Genomic DNA, 25,050 nt, shown 5'->3' on the forward strand with positions numbered 1-25,050 from the left:
CCTCCCTGGCTGTACTTGAGATGCACCTGTGGATGCATGAGAAGGGAGTTTCCCATTCTATAAGTGTGCTGCTGGTTTCTACTGCCTAAGTGCAGCACCCTGCACTTGCCAGTATTGAAACGCATCTTGTTGATGTCAGCTCACTCCTGTAACCTATCTAGGTCTTGTTGCATTCTTTCCCTCCCTACTAGTGTGCTCACCTCACCCCGAATTTTGGTATCATCACAAATTTAAACAGGTTGCATTTCACCCCGTCGTCCAAATCACTGATGAAGAAATTGAACAGCGCGGGCCCAAGGACCGAGCCCTGGGGGACTCCGCTGCCCACTTTCCCCCAGGTCAAATATGACCTGTCCACCACCACCACCCTCTGAGTATATGACCCTTGAGCCAATCTGCAATCCATCTGACTGTAGGCATCAATGCCACAGTCGCCTAGTTTTTTAATGAGGATGGGGTGGGAGATGGTGTCTATGGCCTTGCTGAAGTCCAGAAAGACTTTCCCTTCCCTTCTGTATTCCATTCCCTTCTGTATTCTGTTTGGTTTTTTTTCATGTTTTTATTCAACAAAATGTGCCATGTTCATTGCTCTTTCCTGAACAGTAGTTACAGATTTTAGTCTCAAAGTAGAAGGTGAGGAGCCATATACTTTTTCATGTCAAAGTTAAAATGATTCCATTGAGGCACCATCTTATGCATAGTGTTTTAAGTCAAGATTGTTCAGCTGGCAGAGCTTGGGCTGCATGCAGCCCAGGAAGGGTTAGTTTGCAGCCACTGAACTTCCACCCTATCACCACTCCTGCCATCACTCCAACTGCAGGATCAGCATCAAAAGGCTTTGGGGTCTCCCTCCCTTTGGATTCTGCTTCCTGCCCCACCCCAGGACACAGGGCAGAACAGCCCACAATGCTGGGGAAACCCATGACATGGGGCCCTGGCATGGTGTGGTGCAGCAGAGCAGTCCACAACCAGGGAGCTGAAGTTGTACTTGGGGCACCTGTGCCCACACATGGTACAGCAGTTGGGCGGGAAGAGCCCATGTGTTTGGCTCAGGGGGGAAGTTCCCAGGTGGCCTGTGGCCTGCAGCTCACAGCCTCCAGCTGCTAAGAAATTGGAGAGCTTTGTTTCAGGTCATTATCTGAGTTCTTGATCCGTTAAAATGGGTAGTACCTAACTGAGGCACGTTGTAAGTATGTTAGTTAATGTTTTGCAAATATAAAGAACTAGTAAGTGTTAAGTACTCCTGAAATGTGACAAAGCAGAATATATTGTAGTCATTAGTAAGAAATATAGCATGTCATATCAGGTCATAGAAAGAAATAATTGCATCTTATTTTGAAAGCATATTCTATTGAGAAGTATCAGACAATGATTTCTTCTGGTCTTGATAAACTAGCAAAAAAGCAATGACTTCATAATAGTATTAGGTACTGGTGTTATGTGCAGGAAAACTGACTGTGCAATTTCATTATCAGTTAGTTATTTATAGAAAGCAGTGGGTTTCTGCCGAAACACTTGCAAGTTCTGTGGAAAGTCATGTATGCAATATTGAACTGACAAATTTGAATATTACGCTTCCTTTTGTTTTATAAATACAGAAAATCTATAAATTCTAACGTCAAAAAATATTAATCCAAGTCATGGAAGTCAGGAAAGGTCTGTTAGGTGGTCCAGGCCATCCTCTTTCCAGTGAAGGATTGTTCTGTGCAGCGTGTGTCCTGGTGTGTTGTCAAGCCTGCGTGGGTGGATCTTAAGCAGTATGTGCATGGTCGGCACAGTTTTCCTTTAAGAACGTGCTACTAGGTTCAAGACTACTGCATACCCAGTAAAAATCCCCCACTCCCTTCCAAACATAAATTTGGCTTGTTCAGCAGCAGCCTGAAGCCCTGCATTGTTTGCTGTCAGAAGTGTGAGCTAAGGGGACAGACATTCCCTCTGCTCAGCGGGAGCACTAAGCTGCGTTCTGCCCTTGTTGCATTATTAATTGGACAATGTTTTTATGTTGCAGATGGCTAAAAGCTAGCAAGGCACATTCGGGACCATGATGGCTCAGTTTAACACAGCCATGAATGGTAAGCAGCCTGAGCAGGGTGCATGTATGTGGGGTTGGGGAGCATTTGTTGTCTTTCTGTTTAATATTATGAGTAAGTAACTGGTTGTAATGTATGTATCAGTGTCTTAGTCAACTTACCGTAGAACGTCTACTGTTTGCTGTCTGTCTTCTCACTTCCAGTTTGTGTTCTACGTGAATTGGAGAATTTCAGCACGAGCGTTGCTGCAGTATAATCTAGAGTGCAGCTATGCCTGGAGCATCTAGTGAGCTGAGATTTAAAGTATTGTTGCATACACACTGAAGAATGTGACTATATTTTGAATACTGAATGACTTCTAGTGAGGAATAGGCTAGGTAATAATCAGTTAAATTCATGTACCCATCTGTTACGTAATCTGACCTAAGGTTTTGATATCTTAATTTAGATATAACCAACATTTCTGTCTCCTGTATTTCAGCGCATTGATTATTCATAATCAGTGTAGCTTATGCTTAAAAATCATGCAGATCACCTTGTATATTTTTCCCTCCTGATTTCATATTCTGTTGAAATGTGAAATGCAGAAGCTACTTTTCTCCCTATTTCCTTTCAAAGACATGCTCCAGATAAATTTTTAGAAGGTTAATATGTTAAGAGCCAATTAGGTAACGGTCATTTGAATCCCTGTATTCCTAAAGATAATAGTTTATCTTAAAGAAATAGGTTACTTTGTTTGCTGAGAAATTAGATATTTTAATGTGTTACTGGATGACTTCACAGTTGTATACAAAGGTACCCAAAAAGGGAAAGGGGTGGAGCCATGCATTTTGAATTGGCCAAAAGGGGGAAATCTGGTATTGTGGGTAAAAACATGCAACTTGTCTGGTTTGTTATTAGAAGAAGCAAATTCAAGGCTGAGTTTTCATTAACTAATTCAGAAGCTGATTACTATTACAATACATTAGGATAAGGTGTTTTTATGCTAAAGAAAAATAACTTGTGTCTTTGTAAGATAAAAATGTAGTTGATGGACTGGGTTGATGGATTTGTAAAACAAAATGTGTGAAAAAAACATTATGGTGATGTTCACGAGCACATTTTTATGCAGTGTAACTATAGCTGCATCCAGTAATAGCGTTTGTTTACTTCACAGACTTGCTAATAATTGATATGCTAGAATAAATGGGATGTGTGTGTTGTATTTGTCAGTTGTCAGGCAAAAGAAAGTGAACATCAGATTGTCCCTTCCACCTTCTTTGACAGAAGACAAAAACGTTGATAGAGCCCTGAGGTCCTCTTGTATTTTTCCTTTTTGTTTTTGTCTTTTATTTGTTTACTTTTCATTTCCTTCCTCTCTCCTTATCCTTTGTATGTCATTTTTTCCTGTCTGTTTACTGCCTCTGCCCTCTGCAAGTGCATTCATAGCATGTGAAGAGGTAGGCTTTCACCTATGAAAAGCTTTTGCCTTTCTAAATCAGTTAGGGCAGGGTGGCACCTCTGAGACCTGTCTTCTGACTGACTTCAGACCAATATGACCAAATTCCTCTCTTTGCTTCCTTTGGTAGTGCTGTCTAACTTGCATACCACAGAAACTATTTTGGGTGCTCCAGACCTCATGATCAGGCAGGTCTTGCGTATCTCTACCATTTTCCCTTTATTCTTCCCTCCCAGATTTTTGTTATTTTGATGCTTTTTTGTCATATGTCATCCCTACCCTCTTCTCTTTCTCCAGCTGAGCACTGGGAGAGGGACAAGGAACATTTGAGGCAGAGGGCCAGGAGATCTCATAGGTTTGCTGGCTCAGGGAACTCTGCTCTGTCTGTACAGAAGCACACCTTGTTCCTCTGTACTGCCGTCAAAGGAAAAATGCCAAGGAAATGTAAGGGGATTCCCCTTACAGAGTTGGCTACCTACTGTTTGGAAAACACCCACAAAACAGAAAAAAATATGGCTTTCATTTAAAATATTTCCTCTCAGAACACACTGAATGAATGAATGTAGCTTTTCATGTTTAATCAGAATTAATTACAGTTGAAGCAAGTCAGCTGGGGAGAAGATAAAGACTTCATGAGATTTCATGATAATAAGCATTGGGTAACCTTATAAGGAGAAGAGTTTCTACAGAAAGCCTGTGTTCTTTTTCATTGTGTTTTATTGCTAATGCTATTTCCATTCAAATAGATCATTTGCTTTTACCATTTATTACACACTTGAGGTCCTCCTTCATACACTAACTAATTAAGATTTCTGACATGGGTGGTGCCTCCAAGTGCTAGATGAGGAATAAGCAAGGCATTAGGCAGCTGAACTGCCAAGCTATCCTGAACCAGATGGCAAGGAGAAAGGGATGCTGACCATGTACTTCTCCATCCTTGTGTATCAGCAGAAATCTTAGGGGACAGCCCTCTTCCTTTTTTTTTTTATCAGTCCAAGAGGGAAATTCTTGGCATGCTCTTTCATTACCGCATTTTTACTTTGTTAGTTATGTAAAGACTTGAAATGTTCTGTTTCAGCATTCTTTTGAGTGCCCACTGGTTTAAAAAAGTAGCAGGTCCTTCTAGTGGATGTGTGTAGTGTACCAGATGTCCGCAGAAATAAAAGACTACATTGTAATGGTGTACAATAAAATTAAGTTTGAGATGGCAAACTTACTCATGAGTGAATTAGACAGATCATCTCAATGAGTGGCAATGAAATGTCTCCAGCACAGAAAAAATGGCTGTTTAGATTAAATTAGGTCAAAAATTTAAAATTCACAAATAGTCTTGGTCAAAATGGATTACTGGACTGAGTGAAGTTGGGCAGGTTAAAGGTATGTGACATGCAACTTTCTTTATAGTTTGGTGACTTGTGCCACACATAACGACACATACATTAACTACAGTTGGGTTCACTGGCATTGTGGGTTGTAGTCTGAGCTCTGCCATTCCCTTGTTCTGCAGCTTTCAGTAAGGTATGCTTTCTTTTGTAGTTGTGCCAGTACACCATAGTTTCATAGTTGGTAGAGTCAGAAGGGACCTGAGCAGATCATCAAGTCCGACCCCCTACCATGGGCAAGAAAGAGTACTGGGGTCAAACGACCCTGGCAAGATGTTCATCTAGCTTCCTTTTGAAGACCCCCAGGGTAGAAGCGAGCACCACTTCCCTTGGAAGTTGGTTCCAGATCCTAGCTGCCCTGACTGTGAAGTAATGCCTCCTGATATCTAGCCTGAATCTACTCTCCGTCAACTTATGGCCATTATTCCTTGTTACTCCCAGTAGTGCTCAGGGGAACAGGGACTCTCCCATTGCCTGCTGGTCTCCCTTGGCCAGTTTATAGACAACCACCAGATCCTCTCTCAGCCTTCTCTTGCGGAGGCTGAATGGGTGCAGGTATCATAGCCTCTTCTCAAAGGGCCTGCCCAGCTGCCTCTGATCATGCAAGTGGCCTTCCTCTGGACACTCTTGATGTTGTCCACATCCTTCCTGAAGTGCAGCGCACAGAACTGGACGCAGTACTCCAACTGCAGCCTCACCCATGTCATCAACCTTTATTTGCTGTAGTTCCCAGCTCATGAGGCCTTCATTTTTGCAAACTGCTTGAGGTCATATTAATGAAAAGTGCTAGTTTCCTATGAGTGGTTATCCATACGTGTTTTCTTTAGTGGGTGTGTATTTACCTCCTGGGCTTGGTCTTGGAAGTATGGGGCATGCAGGTATTCCAGCATCACATAGTTGTTGTTTAGATTTATATCTTGCCTGATCCAAAAAGGCTCAGAGGAATGTACAGTAACAAGCAACCCACAAGATAAGAATCAACACCCTAAAACTTTAAAATGTACCCCATCCCCCCCCCCCGCAACAAACACAACATTAATTTAAAACTATAACGGTGTCACAGCCAAAAGACACTCCATTCCTGCTTCCGTTCCCACCTAACGATGATGTCATAGGGCACCCTCAAGTGTTGACTTTTGGGAGTGCCTGCCTGACTATCTGTCTAGAGAAGCAGGTGGCTCTGCAAGTCCCCCAAGTCTTTCTCCTTCAGTACAGGTGGCCAAAATGATACTTGGATTAGTCCTGGCTCTGCCCCAGCGGGGACGGAGTGACAGCAGCAGTACCTTGAGGGCACAGAGAGCAGTGCTTGCTCCTACTCTCAGTTTCCCTCTTCATTACCTTTGGGCTGTAGACAGAGCCGTCTGCTATCCATCAGTCCATAGTTCTTTCCTCTTTATGGCTTGGAGTTGATCTATTTTATTGAGATCCCTTTGTATTTATTTAGAGTTCATATATCTTTTCTGTTGCCCACTGGAACATTTTGTTCGTATTGGCTCAGCATTCTACAAAGTTGGGGCAAACATGGTCATGCTCTGAGTCTCAAAGCCAGTCTTTTGTCTCAGCCTCACGTGCTGCCTTCCAGCCAATCCTTGCTCTTTTATGTCCCAAGTAGGAGGACTTGCCTGAAACCTGTTCCCATTTCAAAGAGTCTGGGGGCTGTACCCAAACTTCTCTCCTCCTGGAAGGGCCACAACTTGGAAGATTTAATAGGTTTCTAGGATTTGATGAGGTAGGTGGTGTCCCTACAGAAGAAGTGATAGTGATGTTAACAGACACAATACAGTTGATCAAAATGGCTTTGTCCATCTGTGGAGCCATAATGGACCCAGCCAGGATAGATTATCAGTTGCTGCCTCCTCTTATCCCATAGTACAGGAAATAGATAAAAGAAATCAGGTTTCTTTTATTTTTACACCTACTTCACCACTTCTTCCTCAGTTGCAGTTATAGCAAATGTAATATAAATCTAGATAGATAGATGCATTATATATTGTAGTATATTTGCAGTTTGCCTCCTGGAGTTGCTGGCTGTCTTCCTAATACATATAGCTCTTAAAGCTTCTGATATGGGGTATCTCCAGGGATCGGGTACAAAACCCTCAATAGCAGCTACAGCTTCCAGGTTCGGGAGATTCTCAACCTCCATTAATAAAGTGCTTTCCAACTCCAGAAAGAACTTAACCTCTTTGATATCTAAAGGCCAGACAGTAGCAAAGATGAACCTGTAAAAAGTCTTAGATGCAGTCAAGAGAGCCATTTGCTATGGCACCTAGCATGGTGATACAGAAATAGTAATGGCTGTAAGGATCTAGACTTCCATAAAAGTTGAATACCACAGAAGACCTACCATTTAAGGGGGAAACACTTTAGTGCTAAGACTGATGCAGCTGTACCTGCTCTTAAAGACTCTGGGGTGAAGTCTCTAGCTCTTAATTTCTGGTCCCAAAGAGAAAAGAAGAAGGATAACTCATCTTGGATTTCAGGAAACTTCAAGTCAATTGTATGCAAGCTAAAGTGAAGGTGGTCATGCCAGGTACTATAACCCCTTGCTGGAGCTGGAGGGAAGCACAGCGGGTGTTGACACCTCTCCGTTTTTAAGCTATACTCTCACATTTCTGTTCTATTGCTGCACAAGAATATTGTGCTTTGTGGCAGATCAAAGTCAGCATCAGGACAAGCTCCTGCCAGTCAGACTTTTGACAGGCCAAGAAAGTCATAGAATCACAGAAGACAGGGATGGATGGGACCTTGAGGAGTCAGCTATTTGTTTAATCTTGTCTAACCTGCTCTTAACCCCAGTGAAGGAAGATTTCATCCCTCTTCCAGCACTTAGCCATTCTTAGAGGGGTTTTGTGCCCTCCCCCCCATGTTTAAACTAAATGTCTCATTGCAATTTACGTCCATTGTGTGTTGTCCCATCCTTCGAGCTTTTTAGGTAATTTAAACAAATTGCAAAAGGTTCTTCTGACATAAATAAAAAGAGAACAAGGAAAGAAGTGACTATGCAAGGATGAGCTAGAGATGAAAGATAAATTTAGGAGTGATTCAAAAAGTAAATGAATATTGCACCTGAGTTTTCAATCAGAATGGTGAAAGGAGGCTGGCTAGTGAAAATGAGGGTATATACATGGACATTGTCAGCGCTGCTGTGGAGGAATGCTCAGAGATTCCTGTGCTCTCGTTGGCACCAGCTATTTTCATCCCAAAATTCTGAAGGAGTCAATACATGAAATTTCAGGTCCAATAGGATGGCTGTTTAGTGAAACTGTCATGCCTGGGGTATCATTATATGAATAGAGAATACTGTATTTACTCAAATATCATCAGCAATCCTTCTCAATGAAGTATAATTGTCTTGCATGATTGCCTTATCTTTGAGTCCGAAGATGGCTGACGAGGCCCATCAGTGATTGACAGACCTTGTTGGAGCTCAGGCAGATGTTTCCATGTGGGGTAGATGGCTCTGGGTTCTTGGTTCAGTCCGTCATGTGCTGTTTCTGCTGCTTCCATTTTTCTGTCTCCTATTTTCGTCATAAGGTTTCAAAATACTGAGATCCTTGCAGCAAACTATTCCTCCATTTGGGGTGGTCCTGGGTGATAGTCTCCCATGAGCTGATATCAATGTTGCATTTTTTAAAGTTGGCTTTGAGGGTGTTCTTGAAGTGCTTTCTCTGCCTCCTCTCAAGCATTCACCTGGACTGAGCTCAACAGGTTTGTAGGATTTGATGAGGCAGGCGGTGTCCCGACAGAAGTGATGGTGAAGTTAACGGACACACAATACAATTTACCGCATGTGGAAAAAATGTCTTTGCCTGTCTATGGAGCCACAGTGGACCCAGCCAGGGAGAATAACACTTGCTTCAGGAGTCTGGAGTTTGTAGCAGGGCCACGTATGGTATGGTTCTTGGATGATTCAAAATGATTTGGACCTGATACGTTTAATTTGACCTGGGACACACAAATTTTTCTTTAAAAAAAAAAAATCTTGGTCTTTTGGCTCAGATCAAGGAGAAATACCATGATCACTAGGCTGAGATCACCTTGAATGCCATTGTGTAGTTAAGGGTGGAGACTTATCCAGTGCACTGCGGGCAGGCCTCCCTACAAAAGTCTGCTGTAGCCTCCGGAATGATCTCAGCCACATGCTTTATTTTTATAGAGATGAGGGATTTCTCTCTCACTTGTTCCTTTGGCCTTTTTGGCTAAGGGCAAGCAAAACTCAGGGGCATCTGAACTTCAAGGCCTCTGGGCTTGAGGCCTGCATGTAGAAGAATGTCTGCCAAAAATTTGGGAATATATGGAGCCCCAAGCTGAAGAGTCTGGCAGGGTGGGGAGGGTACTTGCTGGTGGTAGCACCACACAGACTTCTGCAGTCAGTAGAATTCAGAACTGATTTGCATAATTTGGCCTGAGACATGAAAATTAAAAAAAAAAAAAAAAAATCTTGGCCTTTTAGCTAAGATCAAATGCAGCAGCATTTTTTTGACAGCAAGGGGAGGGTGTCAGGGCTGGCTCTGGCCATCTCACTGCTGGCCTGGTGTTGCAGTCCCCCCAGGTCTGGTGCTAGGTCCCTCCTGAGGCAGCAACTGCCCATTTGGGGGGGAGGTTGTTTGTTTGTTTGTTTGTTTTTAAGGGCCACACCACACACACACCAACAAACAGTACAAAAGGTTACCATGGGCATGTTTGCCCCATATGAGCCACGTACTTTGTAGTCATAGTCAGTGTTTGCTATGTTTAATCAGCTTCATTGTTTTCTATTACTGAACATATGCTGCTTTTGGCAGCAGTTCAAAGATAGTGTATTTAATGTAGTTTCTTTGTATGTAAATGTAAGGCATGGGCAGGCAATTATTTTGGGTGGAGGGCTGCTTACTGAGTTATGGCAAGCAGTCGAGGGCCACATGGGTAGCCCCCGCCCCTTGACAGGTGCCCTGCCCCCTGGTTGCCATCTTGGGACCAGAAGTGCCCCCCCCCCCCCAACCCTTGACCTTTGAAACCAGAAGTCCTTCCCCTTGCCCCGGAAATACTCCTTTCAGCAAGGGATTTTGCCATCTCAGAACCAGAAAAATACCAACAGCTGCCTGACCCCTCTCTGGTCTACCATGTAGTGCGCACACAGGCTGCCCATGCCACTAGTGGAATATGTGCTGCAGGTTGGCCACCCCAATCTAGTCCAACCTTTGACTCAAGACACAGTCACTGCTGATTTAAGCCATCCCAGTCGAGTGTTTGTCTAACCTGCTTTTGTGGAGATTGTACACCCTCTCTGGGTAGCCTGTTCCAGTGCTTAGCCACCTTTATGGTCAGAAAGTTCTTCCTGATATCCAACCTAAGGTTCCCCTGCTGCAATTTGAGATCATTGCTGCTGGTTATGTCCTCTGCACCCACAGGGAATAGTCTGTCTCCAGCCTGTTATAACCACTTGTCAGGCATTTGAAGTTATTAAATCCCCCTTCAGTCTTCACTTGTACAAACCAAATAATCTCCGTGTCATAGATTTCATAGGCATTAGGGCTGGAAGGGACCTCAGAAGATCATCTCTCATACTTTTGCACATCCTTTTAAATTTCTTCAGCCTTTACTGTAAGTCATGTTTCCCAGAACTCCTAATAATTTTAGTTGCTCTCTGTTGGACTCTAATCTGTCCACATCTTTCTTGGAGTGAGTGGCCCAAAGCTGGATACAGTATTCTAGGAGAGGTCTTGCCAGTGCTGAATGGAGTGAAAGGATGAATTTCCAGCGTATGCAAGTGACATTCCTATTAATACAGCCCTGCTACTAGCTTTTTATCTTTTTTGTTTTCCCCAGCAAATGGTCTGTAGTAGCTCATGTTCATCTTATGGTCCACTGTAACCCCCACATCCTTTCCTCAAGTACTGCAGCCTAGTCAGTCTTTCCCCAGTGTATATTTGTCTTTACATTTTTCTGTCCTAAATTCAGATCTTGCACTTCTCTGTTGAATTTGATTGGATTGACTTCGGACCCCTTCAGTTTCATAGACATTAAGGATGGAAGGGATCTCGTAAGATCATTGGGTCCAGCCCTCTGTCCAAGGGACAGGAAGTCAGCTAGGATCAAAGGATCCCAGCAAGATAAGCATCCAACTGTTTCTTAAAAGTGTGTCCAGAGTAGGTGCTTGCACCACCTCTGGGGGGAGTCTGTTCTAGGCCTTGGGGACTTAGGCAGTAAAGAAGTTTTTCCTTATGTCCAGCCTAAAATGGTCTTCCAGCAGTTTTTGACCATTAGACCTTGTTATTCCTTGGGGTGCTCTGGTGAACAGGCACTTATTCTCCCAGATCCTGATGCACATCCCTTATATACTTATGGGCTGCTACCAAGTCACCCCTGAGCCTGCACTTCTCCAGGCTGAAGAGTCCCATGGCTCTCAGCTTCTCTTCATAAGGCTTTTTCTCTTGCCCTCTGATCATGCGCATGGCTATCCTCTGGACTTCTCAAGCTTCTCCACGTCCTTTCTGAATTGTGGAGCCTGTAATTGGATGCAATACTCCAGTTGCGGCCTGACCAAGGCCGAGTACAGCGGGAGGATGACATCCTGGGTCTTGTAGTCAGTCGTGACCCCCAACTCTCTTTTGGTTTATTAAGGTCACCCTGCATGTTATCCCTGCCCTGCATAATAGCTGCACACGTCCAGCCAATGTGGTGTCCACTGTATATCATTCCCATCCTCCAAATCATTAATGAAAGATCACGAGTCCCTTCTAGTTCTGTTTGTAACACATGGTAACTAATATGAAGTAAAATCCTAGTGAAATAAAGGCAGCTTGTAGCTTTTCTGTTTGTTAAGTCAAGGTAAAGACTAGAGAAAGTATACTCTAGGGAATTATATGCAGAAAAAATGAAAACTATACATAAAAAATAAAAAAGTTGGGTTTTTTGGTTTTTTTTTACAAATTAAACTGAATATAACACCGTTTGAACCTTCTTTAGAATATATGCAGGAACTATGTATTTATACAACTATGTAACCCATTTTATAACATGGTGTGTGTGGAGGGGGGTTGTTGGGGGTAGGGCTTATGTTGGGGTGTGAGTATAGGGTTTTGTGGGTGGGTGTGGGGGATTTGGGGTTTGTGGGCGGGTGTGGAACCCTCTGCCACACATTTCCCTGGAGTTGTGCACCATTGGGCCGGGCAGACTCCATGCCTCCACATACGTCTTCCTGTTGGAGTCCTGCAAGCCCCACTTGGAGGCACAGAGCCAGCCGAGCCCAATGGCATGTCTTCTGTACACACCCACAAACCCCAGGCTCTCCCACGCACCCACCCACAAACCCCATGCCTGCCCTCACTCCCCCCTCAGGCAGGAGCTCCCCTCCCTGCTTACCCCACTCTCCAGTCACCTGGCTCTGTGCCTCCACATGGGGCTCCCAGCCCGGTGGAGGTGAAGAGCCTGCCGGGGTGGAATTATGTAGTTATGCACAGTCCTGCCTTTTATGTGCAAAATTGTGTGGGTGCATAATTGCATAATTCCCTGGTGTGTAAGAAAGGACTTAGTGTTAACTTACGTTAAAGGTAGGGTTGCCTTGCCTTTAGTAGGATTTTACTTTATGATAGTGCTTAGATTCTTTCTTGTGTAAGATAACGATATCAAAATAGAGTCAGAATCTTCCCTCAGATGTGTTCTGGGTCTGATAGAATAGCTCTGCAGTGGCATGAGCCGCTTCATTTATTAAATTGTTGATGATATTAAATTGTAAACATTGTTACCGGTTGTTACCGATTCCACTGCTCATCAAAATACAGACACTCTTGAAATGAGGGTGGAGCATGAAGGGAGAGACCATGGGAGGATGTATCATTCAGCAGAAGTAAGGCTTTCACAACACAGGGTAGAGATGCAGATTCTTGGAGGAGGGTTCAACCTTTAGCAGTCTGAGATATACTGTGGTAAGCTGTTATAAAAAAGTGGTATAAATTATTGTAATTTACAGATAACTACTTGTGAATCAAATGGTGCCTTTTTAAGCTTTTTATAGCTTCTCTCCTCTGGTCATCATGGCCTATCCATTTTGAACAATGATTCAATAATATGAATTGGTACTGGCAGAATGAGTTCAGATTTAGCCCTCTAATTATTATGCCAATAATAAACCCAATTTTTCTTTGCAGTGTTCTGTCAAATGTATTTGCACTGTACTATGTTCCTTAAATTAGAAACTGTGTAGGTTCAGGCCTTTCAACATACCAAGTTACTTCTATGGCACATCTGCTGTTTTGATTTTGATTATACAGTTATCTTAAATCTGCTTTGAGAAAGATGGTAGGAGTTGGTGGAAACCTTTCCAGATACACTGAAAGATTAACAGACATGAGCGTTGAACTGGTTCTCATTTAGGTAGAATTTTATCAGTTAACTTTAGAGAAAGAAGTTTGGGAAAATGTGTACAGTGCAGTTTAATTGGGCATGTGCAGTGTGTATTTATATGTGTATCCATGAATCTCTAAAAACAAGTAGAGCAAAAAAATTTCCGTAATCAAAAAAATATTCTATACCCTGGATATTGCTAATTTGCAAAGTTGTGCTTACCTATAAACCTTCATCTCTAAACATAATTTCTTCCCCTGCCCTTTTTTTAATGTAGGATCCAGAATACCCTTTTGATTGGTTTATAAAATACTTACTTTTGTAAAACAAGATCTGGCTAGACAAAGCGTTGGCTGGGATGGTCTACTTTGGAATGGTCGTACTTTGAGGAGAGAGTTGAATTAGATGACTTCCTGAGGTCCCTCCAAACTCTAATTTTCTGTGATTCTGTTATTTGGAACGTTCTGTATGCTATTTGAATTCCTGTATGGCTGAGCATTCAAGGTGCTTCAGTCTTCGTATTGAGTGCTGGAGTTGGGTTGAGTCATTTTGTAGTCAGCAGAGTTTTGGAACGGTTCCTCCCTTGAGAGTAGGCATTGGGATCCTTCTTTGTTGTCAGGTTGATATTGGAGGACTTGCTACATAGCAAACTTTTCGAGACTGTTAGAATATAATAAGCCATAGGGTATACGCTAGCTTCAGTATAATTTTGGCAGAGCCTAGGTCAATAGATAACAGTGGATTTGTGATTTTTCTACCTGTGTTTAAAGTGCATGGAATCATCTGCAGCATGTGTAGGACTCCATTTGTCGTGAACAGAGCAGGTGCTGTCTGTAGTGGAAAGTAGCAGGTGTTATTTAAGTATATGTAGAGGATGAACTGCTTGACTTATGTTTGAATCCAGAGATTAGAAGAGGTACAGTTCAATCAAATGTATATACCAAGATCTCGGGGCAGTAGAGAAGAAACAGTAAGGTACACTTGCTTTCAGAATAGACTTCCACTGGGAAATAATGTTTTTTGGTTCATAATGAACTTCAGTAAAACATGGTTGAAGGAGTTGACGGATACGTATTACCAAAGGAACCAATATAATAAGCTTCAAGCCTTTTGTCTCTTCATTGTTTTGATTGTTTGGCAGATTGTTCTTATTATTGCAGTGGATCTCAGTTATACTTATGTTAAACAGGACTTCCAAAAATGGATGAATGGAAAGGCTCAAACAAGTCTGTGATTTCTTTTTTTTTTTTTTTTTTTTTAATTGCTTTGGAGACTAATGCAAATGACATTCTGTATTTTGTAAAAGTGCTTTGATTAAATGTTAAAAATATTAATCAAGTTTTAATTGAGAAAATAAGTATATTAAAATCTTGCTGATGCTTGGATAATTTTGTTAACATGCTCTGTCATATTCTTAAACTTATTTTTAAGAAGCAGGATAATAGTTAAATTTCAGGCTTATTCTTAAATATATTTATATATAAACTTGTATGCAGGGAGAGACTTAATTGAAATAATCAATTGAATCAAAGGTTTTGGTACAGATCTATTAATTTAGAAAGAGTTGGTTATTAAGGTAAAGATTTTGAATTTGAGCTTATTTTACCATTGGACTCTACTTATTAAAGGCTCGGTTTCTAGACCATAAGAAAAAAATCTTAGTGTATTAAGTAACTAGTTTTCTACTTTGTAAAGCACAGTGTCAACTTAAATAGGCCCAGCATGATTCTACAGTCAAGTATTTCTAATGCAGCCATAATATCTAGCAGCTCCAGCTGTAAATGAGAGCATTAATTATATCCTAAAAGGCTGTACAGTTAGCCACTCCCAGCTGACGTGTCTGCGTTCCTGATTACGCTCTGTTGGTCCAGTCATTAGTGTAGTCATTAGCGTCTTGTATCATAACCATGCCCCATATTATCTTGGTTCTTCCTCCCAGTGTTATGATGGTAGCACCCTGAATGACTTCTTCCTGACAGTAAGAAGACTTTGATAACTAGCTGTTTGCCCTGCTGAATTTTGCCTTACAACCTTGTTATAACTCCATATTGCTTCTTATTCCTTGGCCTTCAAGGTTACCTTTCTCCTTACTTAACCTGTGGAATACAATGTACAGAAAGTACTATCAAGAGGAAAATTTGTCAGACAACCAGTCATATAAGATCTTTACCTAGTAATACAAGAAGCTTAGGGAATAAGCAGGAAAAATGGCAAGTCCTAATATGAACACAAAATTACGATCTAATTAGAATAAATGGGAGATGGTTCACATGATTGGAAAAATGTTCCAAAATGAATTGGATGCAGGTCAGCAAGGATGAGTGCATAGTACAACACTTAGGATAGAGCACTTAGATGCACAGACACCAACTGGGGAATGATTGGTAAGACTGCAGTATTGCAGAGAAAGACATCAGTGGATCTTAAACTGAATGAGTCAGCAGTGTGCTCTTGTTGAAGGGGAGGGGGGAGCATACCAGGCTATATTAACAGGAGTACCTTGTGCAAGTCACCTGGTACAGTACTCGCATGGATTATCATGTCCAGTTTTGGGCCCCACACTTCAAGAAAGATGTGAACAGTTTGGAAAGAATTCGGGGCAGAGCAACGGGTCTGGGAGGCAAGACATGAGACATGAGGATTGGCTGAAAGAATTTGGGCTATTTAGTCTGGAGAACTGTAGTCTTCAGTACCTGATGGGTAATTGCATAGAGGATGGAGATAGGCTTTTCTCTGTGGCTGTAGGGCACAGGAATAGGAAAAATGGCCTCATGCTTCAGAAGGGGAAATTTAGGCTGGTGATTAGGAGGAACTTTGTGACTATGAGGGCAGTCAAACATTGAAACAGGCTACCTAGAGAAACTGGAATCTCCATTCTTGCATGTATTCAAAATCAGGTTGGACAGGTATTTGGGTGGGATGCTTTAGTCACGGATGTGCCTTCCTTGAGCAAAGTGCTGTACTAGATGACTTCATAGACCACATCCACGTGAGTGCACATGTGCATTTTCCTGTGGATAAACAGCAGCACCACATCCTTGTGCTGCTGCTACTTGTCCTCAAGGAAAGCTCATGCACATGCACTCTGGCACATCACAAGTTGCCCTGGGTGGGGTAGGGGAGGCTGGGGCCAGCATCTGAGCTATCCCCAGCAGCCCTACCTGGGATCCTGAGGCCTCCTTTCCAGGGCTCCAGCAGCAGCTTTCCCCACGTGGAGCCTGGCCAGCTGCTGAAGTGTAGCTCCGGCCAGCCACTCTCCTGTTTTGGACAGCGCACGCTGCCTCCACATGCACCACCCCACTTTTTTCAGGTGTGTGTTTAGTTTTTGTTTTTGTTTTTTTACACAAAACCCCACTGCGCTTCAAATGAGCAGTGCGGTGAATACCTACATGCGTGGAGCGTGTGGTTTGCAGTGCCACATACCACACACTTACACTTGTCTGGACGTACCCATGGAGTCCCTTCCAACCCTACTTTCTGATGATTCAGACTCATGTAGAAGAGTCACTTCTATCTATTCAGTGCTTGGTGAGCTGTCATCAGGAGTGTCCCATTTTAGCCACTGAATTTTAAGAAGCACGTGGACAAGCTTGGAAAAAGCCACAAAAATTGTTAGAAGCCCAGGAAACATGACTTACAAACAAAGGTTGGAGGAGAGAAGACTGAGAGGGGGATTTGATAAGTCTTCAAATACAAGAAGAGATGGATACTTCTTTGTGTACACAGGAGAGAGGACAAGAAGGAACAGTCCTAAATTGCAACAAGAGAAATTTAGATTGGATATTAGGAAGAACTTTCTAACTATGATGGTGGCTAAACACTAGAAAAGATTACGTAAAGAGGTTGTGAGAATTTTCATCCTTCAAAGTTTTTAAGACTTTGACTGAGATTGTCCAGGCAGGGATGAACTTGCCATGAGCAGGGGAGTCCCTTCCAGCCCTATTTTTTTCATGATTGTATAAATACAAATGTGACTTGGTGTTCTGGCATTACAGCGTACATATAACTGAAATGTAGAAACATAGATATAAATCTCTCTTCTTGCTTGAATAAGCAAACTAGATGTTTGGATGGCTGTAGAACATTTATTAGAGGTCTGCTCAGGAAGGACAAGTGGGGGAAAGGTAGTGTTAGGGATTGACAAACAGACAGTGGAAGAGTGGAACTAATACATTTGTCCTAATATACTGTGAAGCTATGAGAAGGACCTGATAAGTCAGCTTATTTGGAGCAATAAATGATAGAAACAACATAGTGAGGTAGTTGACGGAGGGGTATGGGCTTGACAAATCTGTTCATTTTGCAGCTTGAGGCAAACCACTGCATTAACATTTGTCACTAAAATGGGGCTGTTTAGTAACTTCATATGGTCATCGTGAGGCTTAATGTTCTGCTTTCAGAAGCTGCAAGGCACTATATAACTGACGCCCATTTTGGAGTCGCGTAGACCAGGAACTCGGCTTCAATTTAGATTTATCCTCTCTGGAGAATTAATTAAATCTGTAGCTTGCGGGAGCATAGTTTTGATTACAAATAAAGCCGTTCAAATACAAAACAAAAACAAGAAAGAAAAACTTCTCCAAGACCATTTCAGGCTGGACATAAGGAAAAACTTCTTTCCTGTCCGAGCCCCCAAGGCCTGGAACAGACTGTCTCCAAAGGTGGTGCAAGCACCTACCCTGGACTTCTTTAAGACACATTTGGACATTTATCTTGCTGGGATCTTTTGACCCCAGCTGACTTCCTGCCCCTACGGCAGAGGGCTGGACTCTGATCTTCCGAGGTCCCTTCCAGCTCTAGCATCTATGAAATCTGTGAAAAAAATTACCATCAGCAGAAAGAACAAAAGTCACTCCTCTGACACTTTGTGGAAAATATGAAGACTTCCCTTGGGTGAAAAGTCAGTTTGTGTGCCTAGATGTACTTGATGTAGGCTGATGTGCAACCGCCCCACGTTGCAACCACTAAGGCAGGTGTGGGCAAAATGCGGCCCGTGGGCTGGATGCAACCCCCCAGGCCATTCTATCCAGCCCATGGGGCCTCTAAAAAATTTAGAAAACTCTGGCTGCCTGTCGTGTGGCCCTCGATCGCTTGCCAAAACTCAGTAAGTGGCCCTTCACCCAAAATAATTGCCCACCCCTGCACTAAGAAGTATTTGACCTCTTCAAGCCTCTTTGTTCTTTTTCTAGGCTCAGAATTTGTTTTTCCATGTCCTCTGTAGTACCAATTATTCTTTGTGATTGACCTTTTTATTAAGAAAAACAAAATCTTTTTCCTTCCTTGTCTGATTCCGCTGTATCCTAGGAACAAAAGGAATAAGATGGTCCATCAAAGCAGCCTTTTGAAAAAAAGGGAGCATATCAGACTATTGATGAACTTTTGAAGCAATATTTGGCTGGCCGTAATATAACCACCCTTAAGAGCATTGTTTTAAGTAGGTCTTCACATACTGCCTCTTGGAATTATGAATGTCACTGAGAGCGTATTCTGTAAAGGAAAAGGAGTGATTCTTGTGATCCTCAGTAAAAGTGTTTGTATTTGCCCTCTCCCTGCCCTCCAATGGCACTGCATTGAATATTATATTTTCCTAAAGGTTTCTGGCTTTATGTGTTTACCTATCAGGATGCATGGATGTTGGACTTTCAGATATATTACAGGGCTGGGAATCTGTATGCCTGCCTTTTTCCTATTCCTCTAGTTGCGCGTGTCTGAGGAGGAAGTAAGATTGAGGTGTCTGGACTCTGAGCTCAGGCTTCACTCTTCTGACCTCAGACATTCTTGGTAATAACCATTTTTATTAAAGTATAACCGGAGTCTTCTCTAAAACTAAAATCCTTTTCTAGAAGAGAGACAGAAAAATGCCTTTTTTCTGTAAATAAAAATAAGTAGGAAAAGTATCCTTTTGACCAAAAGGAACAACAAAAGGTTAAGATGGCAAAAACTTCTTTCACACAATAAGCAATGGGCAGGTTTGTATGGAGTAAAATTCAGAGTTTAGCTCTTTCCAGAGTTTGACTTCTAGAAATATATCATTTGAATTTATATTAGCTTCAGACTTGAGGCCAGATACCAGTCAGTGGGCACATCTACACGAGATGCTGACTGTGCAGTAGCCGAATAATATTACACAGTAACTCGTGACAGCATGGAGTGCAGTAGCATCACTTAAAAAACGTTCTCTGGTACTACTGCACAACATGTCCAAATGTTTTTGAATCTGGAAGTCCTATGTGCCATCTCTGTGTTTCTCATCTTGTGATATAAACCCTTGAAAAGCAAAGTGTATGTAGAATTATAAATGTCAAATGGGCCAGTGTGCCATTTCTCTTGCATGGTATTTTTATGGTACTTGTTGCTTTCTGGACCAGTCCCAAAAGACCATGCTAGACACCAGGGTTTATGTCCATTATAAGGTATGATACTTTCAGGACTTTGGTTTACAGTGTTAAAAAGTGTAAGTTTCCTGTCTAGCAAGGTATCAGGACTTTGGATAACTTTTTAAATGTTGTCTTGTGTTTTTTTTCTTCCTCTAATTTCTGTCAGGAATTTTGCAAACTTTTTTTTTTTTCTTAAACCATCAGAACTTCAGTACAGTGCTTTAATGGCTTGAAGACAACTTGGTGGGTTTTCCAAACTATACCTCTTGGATGTTGATAATTCTTGCGAGATAAGATGCAAAGTCCTCACTGAACTAAACTTGTTTTCCCCTGAAGTCTGATAGTAATCCAAGTGATATGATTTTAAAGATCTGATTTGTTATTAACTTGCTTAGGCTAGAAAAGCTGTGGTAGACCAGGCTAATTTTTAAAGAGCTGTCACATGTTTCTCAGTATTCGTCCTGACCCGTTATCAGAGAATTTCAATCCCTGCCTGCCGTCAGGTAGTAGTTTTAGAAGTCTGAAAGTTTAGCGTGTTTTTGAAAGCACATTATTTCCGTCTTGATGTTTACATCTGATTTCTCCTCACTTCAAAGTAATCAAGAGACGAAAAGCGTGAACTGGCCTTTTGAGAAATTATTTCAACTTTATATAAGTGAACGATTATTACATATAATGATTGCTAAAGCTCAGTTTTGTTTTCATGGGTGCGATATTCAAATGGATGAAATATATGCCACCTTAAACATGCATTTGACTCGCATCTGATAAAATGCCAGTGATCTTTGATTAAGGCCTCTAAGTGACAGTGGGTGTTTGCAGGCCTGTCTTCCATGCTGTATCTTTAAGCCAAGGTCTACATTAAACATTTTTGCCAGCGTAACAGTATTGGTTCAGGGCAGGGATTTTTAAATTACATTTTTACACTGTTGTAGATGCTGTTTATCCACAACATTTAGATGATATACTGTATTTACTCAAGTCTAAGACAAGGTTGGTTTTTTTTCTCTGATCAACATGGGGAGGGGGTGTGTGGAAAAGTCTTGTCTTGGATTTGAACCAGCTTGGGGCAGGCAGCTACTGCAGCCCCAGCTCTAGGCCTGGGGGGTGAGGGATAGGCAAGGGGCTGGGGGGTGTAGGTAGCAGGGAGGCAAAGTGAAAGTGTCAGGGTGGGTAGAGGGCAAGAGGCAGTGGTCTGTCCACCTGCCCCTCCTGCCCTACCCCCCACTGCTTTCCCTGCTGCTGCAGTGAGGGGAATGAATTCACAGTGACCCTCCAGTGGTTAGATTCAATACACAGAAAACTGTAACAGATTTCTGACTTTCTATAAATAGAATCTAATTTATTGGGGACTCATCTTACATTTGAAGTCATCTTGGATTTGGATAAATATGATACCTTCTGCCAGCAAAAGCACAATTCTGATAGTAAAAATGGTGTCTGAGAGCTTGCTGGTGTTTCTGTACTGCCAGACCTTTTTCCAGTGAAAACTAGAACTAAGAATCAGCAATGCAGAGTATGCAGCAGTTAATTGCCATGGGGCTAGGGTTACATAGTGATGTGTCAGTAGTTCACTTCACACAAATGTTACCTTCATAGAATAGCTCTGTGGGCTCCTCTCAAGGTTACTGGGGCCATGGCAGCATTCTTAAGATCTTGAAAGATATGTGTCTGGTAGGAAAAGGTAACTCGTAGCACACAATTAGTACATTTTTTCCAACTGCAGGAGTGCACAAAAGGCTCTGGTCAAAAAAAGTAATGATTATTTTACACTACTTTGTAGGTAAAGTGGTTGGGTTTTTGGTTGTAACCATGTTGGTCTAAGGACACAGGCAGGCAGGGTTCTTTGAGTAGATGTGGTATCTTTTATTAGACCGACTGAGTAGCTGGAAAGAAGTTCTTAGCAAGCTTTTGGGCACAGTCACCCTTGTGAATGTGAATGAAGGGGTGAGCCAGAATCTTGAAACATTAGGTAAATGTATGGTAGTATTTGTTTATAGTTTTTTTTTTTTATTTTGGATTTGAGCTAAATTGACTTGTAACTAACAGGTTTTTTGTCTAGTTTTAAATGAGAACTCATAAAATCAGACCATCTCGCTTGGATGGATTTAGCAGATCCTTAACTTAAATTGTGCTGAAAAATATGTGGAGGCTTTCAAGTCTTTGTTGCCAATGTTTTGCCCAGTTGATGACTTAATGAACTTAGTTTTTTTTCTATTGAATGTTGAAATGAACATCCCCATGAAGTATTTTGGATTCAGATTTGACAACAAAATGCTACTTGATGAGCTGGGATCTCCGTTTTCTGTTCACCATGAAAAAATACAGTAAAACCTGGATTTTCTCCTTTTAAGGAGAGAAATGTGGGAAATGGTGGGTTTCCCCTTGCAGACTGGCAGAATTCCAGCCTGCAAGGGGCCTCAGGGAGCAAGAGGATGGTGGTCAGGTAGGGGGGGCTCCATGTGCACACGTATACATGCCCATGGCTACAGGCAGCCTGGAGAGCAGCCCCTGCTGGTAAATCTGGGAGATGGGGAGGATTGAGGCCCCATAGTGTGGGAAGGAAGGAATTGGGCATGTCTGGGACTGGGGGTGCTGCCCAACCCGGACCGTGTGTGGGGCCCAGGGCTGGAATGCACAGCTGCAGGGCCTGGGCAGGGAGCAGGACGGAGCTGCAGGCAGCTCATCTGGGGGGCGGTGGGGTGGGGGATGGCTCCCCACTGCTGCATGCAGTCCCGGAAGGAGCATGGGGGACACATGGCCCCCAAATTTATGTGCAGTGTGGGGGGCAGATGTGGGCTGCCAGCTTTGGGATCAGGCTGCCCCCACCCTCCCCCCGGGGCCTAGCGGGCAGGACCAGGTAGAGCAGGGTGGGGAAGATTGGATCTGCTGCCACAACCTCCACACCACAATAGCGAGGTACCCCCTGCCCACCTGGCAGCAGTGGGAGCAGCAGTGCAGAGTTGTGCCCCTCACTGCTGCAGGGCAAGGGGTGCCTCACAATAGAGGCATGGGGCTCCTGGCGGTGGCACCGAGCTTCCTCATCTGGCCCTGCTCTACCCTGCTATCCTGGGTCCCATCCACTGAGCCAGCAGGTCCTGGGCGGAGGGCAGGGAGTCCCGTGCCTGCAGCGGGCAGCCTGCATCTGCCTTCCCTCCACCTAGTTGGCTCTGCAGCAGCAGCAGCTGCCTCCCAGGGCAGCAGCCAGGGCTTGGGTGCTGCTGTGGACCCAGGTCCCTGGCCCCTGTAGCCCTGGCAGCTACGGGTCCCCTTCAGCGGGCCTGGAGGGGATCAGGGACTGTGGGAGGGGAGTGAGGGGCAATGTTATGGGCAGGGCACCAGCATGTCGGGGCTGCTTAGCACCACAAAGCAATGTTGGGGGACAGCTGCAGCTGGGCCTGCATCGTGGTGAGCAAAGGGGGCAAGAAGGTGCTCTGATTTTCCATGATAAAAAAAATAATAATAATAATCAAACACCAAAATGTATAGGTATTTACAGTTTACTTTATTATAGCGGTTGAGGCACTGGTAGGCTTCCAGATTGCTTTAAACTTGTAAATATATCAATAAAACATTGTGTTAAGCTGAAACCTATATATGTGGTACTTCATTTTAATCACGGAAACGCATGGTTTTTGAGGTTTTAACCAGCGAATGTGCAATTTTTAAACAGAAAACAGTGTTTATGAGCACTAGACAGTGAAACTGCCATTTGACTGTCACTAGTTAAGCTGAGGGAGGTGCAGAGAAAAAGAAGCATTATATGTTGAAAAATTAGCATCTTAAAAGATCAGGTGGTGAAACTAACCCCATGTAAGGAACTGTGAAATCATACTTCTGGCTTAAAGTGGCCACTACCCTGTGAATGTTGGCAGGTTTCTGACCCGTTCTGTTCTTGATCATCCCTTGAGCTCTTGCCACCCAGCCTGTTTCAGAGGATAATGAAACCTGTATTTGTATGAGAGAGAAACATGCTTGGGAAGTTGCACTGACAGTAATTTTCTCCACCTCTGTAATTTTTCTATTCATTTTTTATGGCGCTTTATCCCTGGTGGCTTTAGGAACGTACATTGCTGTTGTCCAGACCAGTAAAGTGCTGCGTGAATACAGTGCTGTACTAAGTACTTTGAGTGTGGGTCTCCCACTTGTGGATATATTTAGAAGTCCTGATCACTGCTTCTGCTGCTGCTGCTGTCAGCAGGAGTTGTAATTTGTAGATTGTGTTTGGTATCCTACCAGGCTTCTGGTTGCTTAGTCATGACTTATTCCATATTAAATAGCGGAAGTAAAAGAATTCTGCGTAGGAGAATCATAGCGTAGGTATGGACCTCAAGGGTCATCTAGCCCAGCTCCCTGCAGAGAAGCACAACCCTTCTTGACAGATGCCGATCCATGTGGATTAATAGACGAGACCAGTTATATTCCTAACAAGGTCTTGTCATGAGAAGAGAGAAACTGTCCTTGTTCTGCATACATAGGGGAACAGCAGGTGTTTGACATTCTGCATGTTAGCCTCACACACATTGGCTTTGCTATGAGCTCTGGAAACTGTAAGGGGTTCTTTGGAAACCCTCCAAAGAATGAAATATTTTCCCCATTTTGAAACTGGAGCAGTATTTTGGGAACATGCAAGTGTTGTACAGAAATACTCTCTCTACGAGTGCTGTAGGGTTTTTTTAAGGCAACTTGCTGAGTGTACTTTTAGTTTTCCACTGGGCTAAAAAAATTATTTGAGGGACAGTTGAATAATTTTATAGAATTCCTGATGTTGAACTCAGTGTGTAGTGGTGGCTGTCATTGCTGACCATGAGGATGATCTCTGATACATATTATCACCCTCATCTCTTGAGATTTTTTGGCTCCCTTCCCCACACCCCCATTGGGAATGTTGGCTAAGTCTTAATTTGGTTGAATACAAATTGACAGCTAGCCAAAAGCTATCCCAGATAAGCTTTCCTAACACTTAACAACATTTAAAAAATGTATTTGAATTTTATATAGCACTTATTCAACTCAGTAACTTTTAATCATTCCTTTTCTCTACCAAGTGCATCAACCTGCGCTCCTCTGGTGGGATTTGGCACATCTGAGAATTCAACCCTTTGTTATGATCTGTGCAACACAGCACAACTCTTGGTTTTATCCTTTAGAAGGAACCAGGGGTATAAATAGGGAACATCTAAAGCAAACAGAAGGAAATAACTGTCACTGGGACTCCTTGTTTTTTTCTTAATTTAACTTTTTCAAGAGTAAGTGAAAATATATGCTATCAGTTTTGAAAGGTGATGCACAGCTCCACCACTTGTTGTTGTAAGCAACAATTGTGATTTTGCTGCATGGGTGAGAAGTAGCACAAGTCTGTAGTTGGCAGCTGCAGTACATTAGCCTCCTGTCCAAGAACCTTTAAACAACATTGACTCATATTTATTTACCAGTGAATCAGGAGAATAGTTTGGTCACACAAATTAGCCCAAACAACATACTTCCTGCTTGGG

The 25,050-nt window shown here is 42.7% G+C and overlaps 1 protein-coding gene across 5 annotated transcripts in view; it reads left to right on the forward strand.

Annotated features, from left to right (window-relative positions):
* ITSN2 (intersectin 2) overlaps positions 1–25,050 on the forward strand; it is a 123,475-nt gene that overhangs the window by 24,794 nt on the left and 73,631 nt on the right. For 3 of the 5 annotated variants that reach the window (XM_019537307.1, XM_019537306.1, XM_019537308.1), the window contains exon 2: positions 2,009–2,072. The exons of 1 other annotated variant lie outside the window; for it this stretch is intronic. In XM_019537307.1, the coding sequence (XP_019392852.1) occupies positions 2,042–2,072 (31 nt within the window). In that variant the 5' untranslated portion in view covers positions 2,009–2,041. Of the gene's footprint in view, positions 1–564; positions 1,826–2,008; positions 2,073–25,050 lie in introns of those variants that run through there. One more of the 5 variants, XM_019537309.1, reaches the window with a different exon arrangement.

Source organism: Crocodylus porosus, unplaced genomic scaffold (assembly GCF_001723895.1).
Source record: "Crocodylus porosus isolate Cpor-Errol unplaced genomic scaffold, CroPor_comp1, whole genome shotgun sequence".
NCBI lineage: Eukaryota > Metazoa > Chordata > Crocodylia > Crocodylidae > Crocodylus > Crocodylus porosus.